This window comes from Callorhinus ursinus, unplaced genomic scaffold (assembly GCF_003265705.2).
Source record: "Callorhinus ursinus isolate GAN/ISIS: 27379988/994484 unplaced genomic scaffold, GSC_fseal_2.0 scaffold8, whole genome shotgun sequence".
Taxonomy (NCBI): Eukaryota; Metazoa; Chordata; class Mammalia; order Carnivora; family Otariidae; genus Callorhinus; species Callorhinus ursinus.
The window spans coordinates 70,140,954-70,150,564 of record NW_027397070.1 but is presented as its reverse complement, the minus strand read 5'-3'; the positions used below and the strand labels follow the sequence as shown (position 1 = coordinate 70,150,564).

At 50.9% G+C, this 9,611-nt stretch overlaps 1 protein-coding gene across 9 annotated transcripts in view; it reads right to left on the bottom strand.

The window, feature by feature from the left end:
• Positions 1-9,611, bottom strand: part of PPP2R5C (protein phosphatase 2 regulatory subunit B'gamma) — a 118,419-nt gene that overhangs the window by 24,422 nt on the left and 84,386 nt on the right. For all 9 annotated transcript variants that reach the window (XM_025869349.2, XM_073895896.1, XM_025869350.2 and 6 more), the window contains 3 exons: positions 4,322-4,432; positions 3,148-3,240; positions 2,931-3,061 (listed from right to left, as the gene is read on the bottom strand). In XM_025869349.2, coding sequence (XP_025725134.1) covers positions 2,931-3,061; positions 3,148-3,240; positions 4,322-4,432 — 335 coding nt within the window. The remainder of the gene's footprint in view (positions 1-2,930; positions 3,062-3,147; positions 3,241-4,321; positions 4,433-9,611) is intronic.

Sequence of the window (9,611 nt, the reverse complement as noted above, 5' to 3'; positions counted from 1 at the left end):
CCCCCCCCCACATACCCACACACCCACACCCCCCCACACACACCCCCCCACATCTTCTGTATCCATTCATCTGTCGATGGACATCTGGGCTCTTTCCACAGTTCGGTTATTGTGGACATTGCTGCTATAAACATTGGGGTGCAGGTGCCTTTAAACAGCATGATAAATTCTTTGTTTCCAATTATTTTGACGTGATCTGAAGTACACTTAAGAGGAAACAGGTATAGTTCTCCTTCTTACTTTCCCTGAGAGAAGCAGGAGAGGAAGGTGCAGAATGGGAGGAAAACCACGAAGACGCCCGCGGAGTAGGCTAGTGCTTCTCACTCTTCCAGCCGAAAAGGAATCAGGACTCTCTAAAACCTGAGCCAGAACCTGCTTATTGGAGGCAGTCTCCAAAATGGAAACCATCAGTATCTCTCCTCCCTGCAGGCTGTCTGTGCCCTGAGCCTCACAGAAGAGGTGGAGTCTGTCTCCCTCCCCATGGATCTGTCGTCCTGTGAGTCACTTTTCTCAGCACCGAAGGCAGAAGAGTCTGCTCCAGTTACGGGCCAGCCTCGCCGAAGCCCGGCGGCTCCTGCTTCTTTCCTGCTGGAGGCCAGCTGAGGTCCTGCCCTGAGCCACCCTGCACAGGCCGGCACCTGCAGACCACGGGCAGCGGCAGAACTGCCCGCGGAGTCCAGTTCCGATTACAGATTTGTGAGAAGTAATTGACTGAGGGTGAGTCCAGCCGCTAGGCTGCAGGGCCGTCTGTTATGCACACAGAACCGGAGCCCTGGGCTGCCCCGCCCACGACCAGGTTCCAGCTCGCCGTGGCTGGGCCGTCCACGGCGCAGATCCCTGTGTCGCTCACATCTCGAACACGCTCATTAGAAGGAGAAACTACATGAACAGGGACTTTACGTTAACATTTTCAGTGAGATGAACCAAACAGGTTGCAGAGATCTTTTCTTACAAGATGGGGTCGTGCTGCGAACTTCTCTCACGGTTTTTCTCCTTACTCCCTTTCTGCATCAAATCAGTGGTGTGGAAGGCGGAGACCAAACCAACGACAGATTCCACAGAACATGCTTGCTTTCGATCGCATCAATCATGAATGACAGTTACAGAAAAGATCGTTAAAACACAAGAGCGCCTCACTCCAGCACTGAGTACTCAGTGAGAACAAACTAAATCATGTGCAATAACTTTCTAAAAATTTAAATATTTTAGTTATTATATTGAGGTTCTGCATGATTTGTGATTCTGCTATCTGAACAAAACCTACATTTTAACGAAAAAACCCAACACCACCTCATTTTAGGTAGAGCTTTTAGGCCTAAAAAATGAGAATTTAAATCGTACCTGTCCTTTGCTGTTTAAATAACACATAAAATGTTTTGACAGAAAAGTGCCTCAGCCACCTAACGATCCTGTTCAGAAGGAAGCATGAGGCCAAGAAGCATGAACTAGGAACATGACATCTAGGAAGCCTGACGTCCTTCTCTGATCACAGTCAGCGGGACGGGTTCCAGAAGCCCTAGAGGCTGCTGGTCTCCACGGTGGGATCTCCATCTGTCTCTGCCCCCCTCTCCCTTGCTGGGTCTGGTGTGTAAGAAGGGACCCGCCTAGCCTCTGTGGTGCTCCTGGCGACGGCCTGCACGTCACCCTCACTCCGGGAACAGAGCTGGATGGTGTGAAACCCGCCTCTCTTATCTCACAGGGGGACCTGCACACGCGGCTGTCACTGCTAGGATCTGTCACTACCTTAAGCCGGCCTGGAGTCAGGGGCCTTCCAGGCAAGCTGACCCGGGAAGCCCAAATTCTTAGAATAAACTGCTCACAGGAAGCTTTCCAGGGACAAATGAGACACATTAACTCTTTCATGCATCAACGTTCATTTGGTGCCATCACACGGCAGGCGCGAGGCTGACGCTGGAGGTGTGTGATAAGGCCTCTGGCACAAGGCCTGCCCTGCAGGGAGACCTGTCTGCCAAGCCAGGGGGGCTTTCTGGCGGGGGGATGCGTCTGGAAGCCTGCGAGGTTGAGGAGAAGGGCAGGTGGAAAGGATGTTCCAGGAGGCGCTAGTGCAGAAGGAGCCTGGAGGTGAGCAGAGACACGAATGATGAGGGCCGGCCTGGACTGGCACACGGCCACACCCAGGACTTAGGCTCATCCACCCCAGTGTGGCCAGTTACCTGTGTGACTCAGGCGGCAGCAGAACCATGGGGATGGCAGTGGGAGGGTCGCCAGGTGTTCAGACTCCAGGAGTCAATGAGAGGCCAGGACAGGGAGGAAGGGAGTGGGGGAGGGCGGGGTTAAGCTGAATACTGCACTTGGAATGTCACGGAACATTCTTTCATGAGCCACGGGGCTGTGCCCTCCTCCACGTAAACCCAGACAGGCCAACTTCTGCACCCAGCTCCCCAGACCGACCAGTGTCCGTGGCCCCGCAGGCCTAGGGGTGGCCGTGCCTGCCTGCACCTGCCGCTTCCGGCAGGCCCTCCTCTGCCCCGGGGTGGACGGGGTTTCCAGAGCTCCAGTACAGTTGTCCAGCTTGTGAGAGCTGCTAAGGATCCCTGCTTTACTCCTCACTCCTGCCTGCTCTCTGAGCTGCATCGGGGAGGATGAAGGAATGCGCGCGTGGGAGGACTGACAGCTGGCTTTGGACAGGTTCTGGGCGGACCCACACCCAGAGTACCGGACAGTTGGGTGAAAATGCAAACAAAGGAAGGCCGTGAGGTGAGATGCTGGAGGTGGCTGAGGGAGGGGAGCAGGAAGAGAGGGAGGGGTGGGGGAAGGAAGAAAGGGGCCACTGCGGCCCAGCACGCCATGGGCAGGCAGGCCCACGCCCCAGTCACCTGCCAAAGGGAACGATGGTGGGGGGGGCGCACTGAGTGTGAACACGAACATCATCATGCAAAAAGAGACACGTCACCCACACACCAACTTACCTATAAAATATATTATTTATCTGTTTTCTGATGTAAGCTCTTAAGCCTAAGAATTTTCCATAGATTCTGTGAAGGGTAGTTTTAAGAAAATCTCTCTCTCGAGGATCTTCACTGTCAAAGAGCTCTAAAAGCTTCAAGAAGAAAAAGACACTTAGTGAACCAGTATTCCCGCTCTGTAGATTAGGGCTTTTGTAGCTTCAGCTAATTTGTGCCTTACCTGCAATACAAACTTCTGATCAATATATTTCTTCGCTATATTAGGTTGGAAATCTGGAGACTCTAAAAATCTTAAGAAAAATTCATAAACAAGCTAGGAGGAAAAAAACAATGAGTCAAATAACATGGTATTTTATTAGACGGCGATTAAAGCTACACAAGTTGAATCTCTGTCCGAAAATATTAAGCCTTTAAAAAAAAAAAGCCACATATCTACAGAATTAATGCCAAATACCACGGCTTCATTTAATTATAACTGATGCTGGCAATTGTTTTATTTAGCTCAGAACCACAGACTATACCCTGAAATGGCATTTAAACAAAATGATACCCACGGCGGGTGTCACTACGCTTAGCTGACGCTGCTGGGAGATCCCAGTGCACAGCAGCCCCAAGCAGGGCGGGACCTGCAGCCCGCCGCGAGCACGTGTCCTGGCAGAGCCGGGGGATAGGAAGCTGGGACAGCTCGGTAAGCGGGTCACGGATGCAGTCACCCGGGGTTGGGACGCTCCTCCCTTTCACGAGTGGACTGCAGGCTGTCATGGTTACACAGCAATCCCACATGCCTGGGGGTCATGTCCTGCCCCCGGGACAGCGCCCTTTTGTGATCTGTTCCCCATATCGCTTGTTCCCGGCTTCCACCTCTCCATCTCCCCTCCTGCAGATGACCCAGGCCCCGGTGAGGTGTGTGGCTTGCCCACACTCTGCTCACCGGTGAGGTGCGTGGCTTGCCCACACTCTGCTCACACTGGGCTCAGTGTCTTCTCAGGCGTCCAGCTTGATCTATGATCACCTTTTTGCCTTACAAATCTGTGAGTCAGGAGGTGAGCTTTGGGGTGCATTAAATCTACGTCCTGAAAACAGGGGGAGCATCTATCTGCAAAAGGCCTCGATCTAATGGCTATCAACGAAGAGGTTACTTCCATTACAAACATATTGACAATTCTGTATCTTCGTAGTTTGTGTCAAGGGTCCAAACAGACAGAAAAACCATTCAATGTTATCACTTCTGCTAAAATACCTTTCTTGTATGCACCGGTTTGCAAGGTCAGAGGTCCATTTGTCATCAGCCGGAGTGAGGCCCTATGGACCAGCGCACTTGCTTTAGAGACAAACCCCGTGAACACACACACTTAACTTGCGCCCGTTTCCGAGACACTCCCAGAGTTCAGTACCTGTAGATGAGGCCAGGCTGCTTCTAACGTGGGCTCGTCTTCCTCGGGGTCAAATTCTGCTCCCGTAGGATTGGAGGAAGGTGGTAATGTTCGAAACATGTTAACTGCAAACTAAAATCCACATATTCTCGAGTTATAACCAAGACATTCAAGGTATTTACAGAATACAGTTAAAAAAACATTTACAGAAAACATTAAAAAGAGTTACAGAAAACATTTTAATTCTAATGGTAGCTGCTTCTAGTGGTGACGGGGCTCGCCCTTATTCTTTTTTAGAAGCAGTGCGGATCCCTAACGAGATCTTGAGTCAAAAGTGCAGAAGGAGACCTGGCCCGCGGACGGATGGCCGCTGAGACGCCTGCTTGACTCTGAGCTGCCAGACTCACGGACAACCAGCCTCAACCAGGGCTGGTGGGCGGCAGTGAGCCCACGGTCCCCACCGTGCACAGGAAGCACCAAGCAAGGAGGCGGGTTGGTGCTGGGAAGTAAAGGATGAGATTACGTGAGATTACGCAGGCAGGAGCAGACTGAGGGCCTGACCTCTACGCAGGCAGCAGCAGACTGAGGGCCTGACCTCTACGCAGGCAGCAGCAGACTGAGGGCCTGACCTCTACGCAGGCAGCAGCAGACTGAGGACCTGACCTCTACGCAGGCAGCAGCAGACTGAGGACCTGACCTCCTGCCCCAGAGGGGCCTGCGATCAGCACCGACAGAACCATCAGAGAGCAGCGGGCTGTGCGCCCGGGGCTGCACAGTCACAGTCTTGGTCTGTCTGGACTCGGGAAGAAATGACTTAGGAAGAGGTTTCTCTGGAGTGTGAATGAATTTGCTACCTGTTTTTCTTTACATTGTCCTTCACCACGGACTTCCACCCCAGGCTCTGTTTATTTCCAACTTCATAAAAGTCAAGTGTTTTACAGATGCTTCCACATAAAATCTAGAGTTCTCTGGAGCACAAGGACACTTTAATGCCCATATGGTGCAAGCACAACATACACAGATAAATTTGTGATATAAATGTTGTTTTTCTATATCAATTTATAACTTCTTCTTCTTTTATGAATATGATAAGTTACCTTACAGAAGGTGTGAGCCTGCCATACGTGGGTTACAGGACTGGGCTCCGGTGACGGGCACTCACATGACCACAGCAAGGCCTCTGTCCCTCCACCCCCCACAGCACACAATCCAAACACCTGCCGCACAAGGTAAGACCCGGCTCCATGACAACGGGCGGGAGGTATCTGTGGACAGTCAAGGGCAAACCTGATGCTCAGGTGTCCAGTCTCACAGAGACAGAGCTAAAACTCAAGGTCATCCGCTGTGTTTCTTCTCGTCTTTACTGTTACTGACACTGAACTCTGAGCCCTACCATTGTGTTCCGTGAAGGAACATGCCCCCACTTCAAGCCGTCAGCTATAAAAGCCCTGAGCCTCAAACATTTGTTGTCTGAGAGGAGGCGCGGGTGCAAGGAATCATAGCAACGGCGCTGAGATAGTACAGGAACAGAAGGAACAAAAAAATGGTTGGAAATCCAGAAACAAAAAAATCCTTTAGTAAAAATAAGATAATACTCCTAAAACCTAAGTAGAAAGTAAAAAAGGTTTGGAACCTGTGAACAGGGTCCTGGAGGAGGCCTCCCAAGTTACAGACAGAGGCTGTGACAGGTGCTGCCAGGTGCACGGGGCACGTCCTGTCACCGGCCCCCAGGGGAGGGACTCTCCTGGCACCCCGATCCCCAAGCCCACAGAAGAGAGCAAGCAGACAGCAAGATCTCTCACACCAAGAAAAGGCCACACTCAGGTGCCCCCCCCGCCCCCGGGGCTTGCCGAGGGGCAACAGACCAGCCCTGTCACTGCGAGCCTTCACCCCTTCCTTCCCAGGCTGGGAAAATGTGGAGAGTGGGGTCAGATGGAGTCTGAGGCTGAGCCCCAAACCGCTGGGGGCTCCGAGACAGTCACCCAGGGACTGCAGGTGCCTTGAAGAGAGTGAGGCGGAGGAGAGCTGCAGGCCCAGCGTGGGAGGGCAGAGCCCACATGGCGTCCTTGGGTGGCGGAGGCTTCTGTGGACACACGCTAGGCCTGCCTCTCCTGGAGACTCGCGTGAGCAGCCCGTGACATCTGGGTCCCACGCAGGAAGGGAGCAAGCACGTGGGTGGCGGCTGCCCTCCTGCTCTGCTCTAGGCCAGGCCCCCCACCCCCGCCCCGCAGGTCCCTCACTGGCCAGGCTGCCCGCGGGGACTGAAGCGTTACACCGGTGGGGCAGCTGTCCCCAGAGAGACTAACCAGGGGCAGGAAAGCAAGACTGGGCCGATCGTGGCTCGTCTGAGAGCACTCCGGTTTCAGACACTAACGGGAGCCGCACTCAGAGGCATCTGCAGCCGTGGTCGACATCGGCTGTCAGCTGACCTTACGTACAGGAGATGACCCCTGAGGACGTGGGTGGGCCTCAGCTACTCAGCAGCAAAGTCGGAAGAGCAGAACTGTGGTTTTTCCTGAGGAAGGAAAAAATCCCCCTGTGGGGGCGGCCGAAAATCGATCGTGGGCTCTGTCTGTTTCTCTCTCTCTCTCTCTCTTACCAGTTGTTCCTCTGGTAGAACTCTAACACACCTGCTTAGTTAAGATTCTTAGTAAACTGGTTAGAGTCTACCAGTAGTGAAGTTGAAGTTTCAAGTTGAAGCCCAGTGTGGGGTGTCTGGTCACCTACGGCCCGAATCCCAGATGTGGAGTCGGGAGTCTGCAGGGGTGGTAGACCACCTTGCTTTTACCGCTTCAGTATCCTCAAAGGACTAAGGACGACCAGCCCAGATCCAGGAAGTTTTACTACTGGCCAACTCTAATTGATACAAAGTTATTTCTTTCACAAGACAAAAAAAAAAAAAATCTCACACTGTAACTTCTACCCACCTTTCCTACCACATCATGTTGCAGTTGCACTCATTTGATGCTCAGCTCTAGAAAAGACTAAATGTATAAAACTAACATTTGGAAGAAAAAAACAGAAGGCACACGGTTTGCCACCTCAAATTATTCTTGGGTTTCAGTAATTCTGAGCACAAAAGCTTCAGGGTCAAGCGAGCTGAGCACCGTGGTGCTGACATCTGGGTGTCAGGAGGGAGGACCAAGCTGTCTAGACACGTGGAGTTTAGTCTGAGCACCACAGAAGGCTGGTCTTCGTCATCCTCATGCCACAGAAATGGAAGGGAATCTTGTTTGTACTGCAGGTCGGATGTGGACCAGATGGATTCATTTTAACCTCTCAGCTCAACTGAGTGAGAGTGCACCCAGAGGTGTGGACCCCTCACACCTCACTGGTGTGGCCAGGATCAGGCCACCAAGAAAGGGCAGCAGGGCCTGGTGGGGACAGCCTCCCGGCCCTCTTCTACCCAGAAGCAGGGACTGTGCCCTGAAAAATCTGCCCACGCTTCGGTTCTCTCACGTGTAGGAAGAGGGTGAGTCTTCTCTCTGCACTGGGCCCGCGTGAAGTGGGACAGGGCGCACACGTGCGGTCCCCATGCACGCGGGTGTGCACGTAGGTCCTGTGCGCGCCGGCCGGGAGGGGTGCGGGTGGACTCTGTAATATTAGGGAGCACCTGCTTCCACAGCCTTCTTGACACTCCTACTTTCGGTACTTAAAATCAGCCCCGCAGATGCTCTTCTCCAGAGTGCTACATTTACTGAATTAGATGCAAACCACGCTGGTTTGGGAGGCAACCTTGTGGGAAATTCCTGCGATTCAGCAATATCATGAAGCCTTTCTGTATCTGTGATATTCACGACCAGTGGGTGAAGTAATAAAACATTCGTGCCAAGACATAACTGCAGTACGGCAGAATATACAGAGGTTTAAGATAATGAAGAGATGCTCCAAAGAACACCGACAATCTAATTTCAGAGACGATAGGTCAAGGAAGGTTGATTATTCAGTTCTTCCTTCTAAACACAAAGGTTATTCCATTACTTCATGTATTCTGTTTTATGCACACGAACAGGATTTATAGAGGTGAGTCTGCTAAAGGCCAAAGCTCAGTTCTTCCAGATGCTCATTCTCCCACAAACAGGAACACTAGGTTCTGAGAGTCATGAAATACATTCTGGGGGCAGGTGGGCTGGGGGGAAGTGGGGAGGGAGCCCATCGACATTACTGCTATTTTTTAACAGAAAACTGTATTTGTAAATGTTACAGCGCATCTAGAGAAACCAACAGAGGCAGCAGAACAGACCATCGCAGCTGGGCTAGGATACAAAAGCCAAAAATACAAAACTAACAACAGCAACGTAATTAGGGAACAGAATGAGTGGGAGGGGCCCAAGAACACAGTTCCAGAAGTGACCGAGGGCCTGGGAACTCGACACCCAGCTACAAGGCCCCAGTGGAGAGAGCAAAAAAACCCTAATAAAGGGCATGTTAGAGTATCTGAATGAACAGAGGAAACTTCGGGCCCCAGTGTGGGGTGACAGCTTATTACAAAGGTAACTTTGCCACAAAGCAATCTGCACACTGAATGCAATCTTAAACATAATTCTAACTGGATTTTTGATGAACTCAATAAATGTAATATAAAATTTAGGGGAATAGTAAAAATCCTAGTGGCAATCGTAGGAGAAAATCTGGGCCTTTCCTCATTTATGAGGTTGGTTCAAGCCTGCTTTCACAGAAGGGTCCAGGTGTCGTCCTGGGGAATGCACGCACACAGAAGGACAGCCGACTTCAATGAAACAACACCAATACTCACATTGAAAGTAAGTGGTTTGCACACCCTCATCAGTCAAAAAGCAGAGACCTTCTGACTGAAGAGAAAAGTAACACTCCATGCTGTCTGCAACAAGCCCCCTTTAAATACAAGGATACAAATTGGTCAAAAGTAAAAGGAAGGAAAAAGACATACCAGGCTCACACTAGTCAAGAGAGAGCTGGAAGTGTCCATATGAACATCAGACAAAGTAGTTTTTGGAGCAAAGACCACCAGGGATAAAGATGGCCACTCTATAATGATAAAGGTGTCAACTAACAAACACTACTATTTATGCCCTGAATAACACGATGTAAAACTTGACAGAACCACAAGAAAAATGAGACAATAAACAATTAGAAAAGAGAAAATGAACAGCCCTAATTACAAGAGCACCAAAAGATGAAATATTTATGAGCCTGAAAAAATACATGTAGGATCCGAATGCTGAAAGCCGCAATACATACATGTTAATGTATGTTCAAGACATACTACATTCATGGACTAAAAGGTTCAGCACGGTTAAGGTATCAGCTCTCCCCAAATCTACACAGTAAT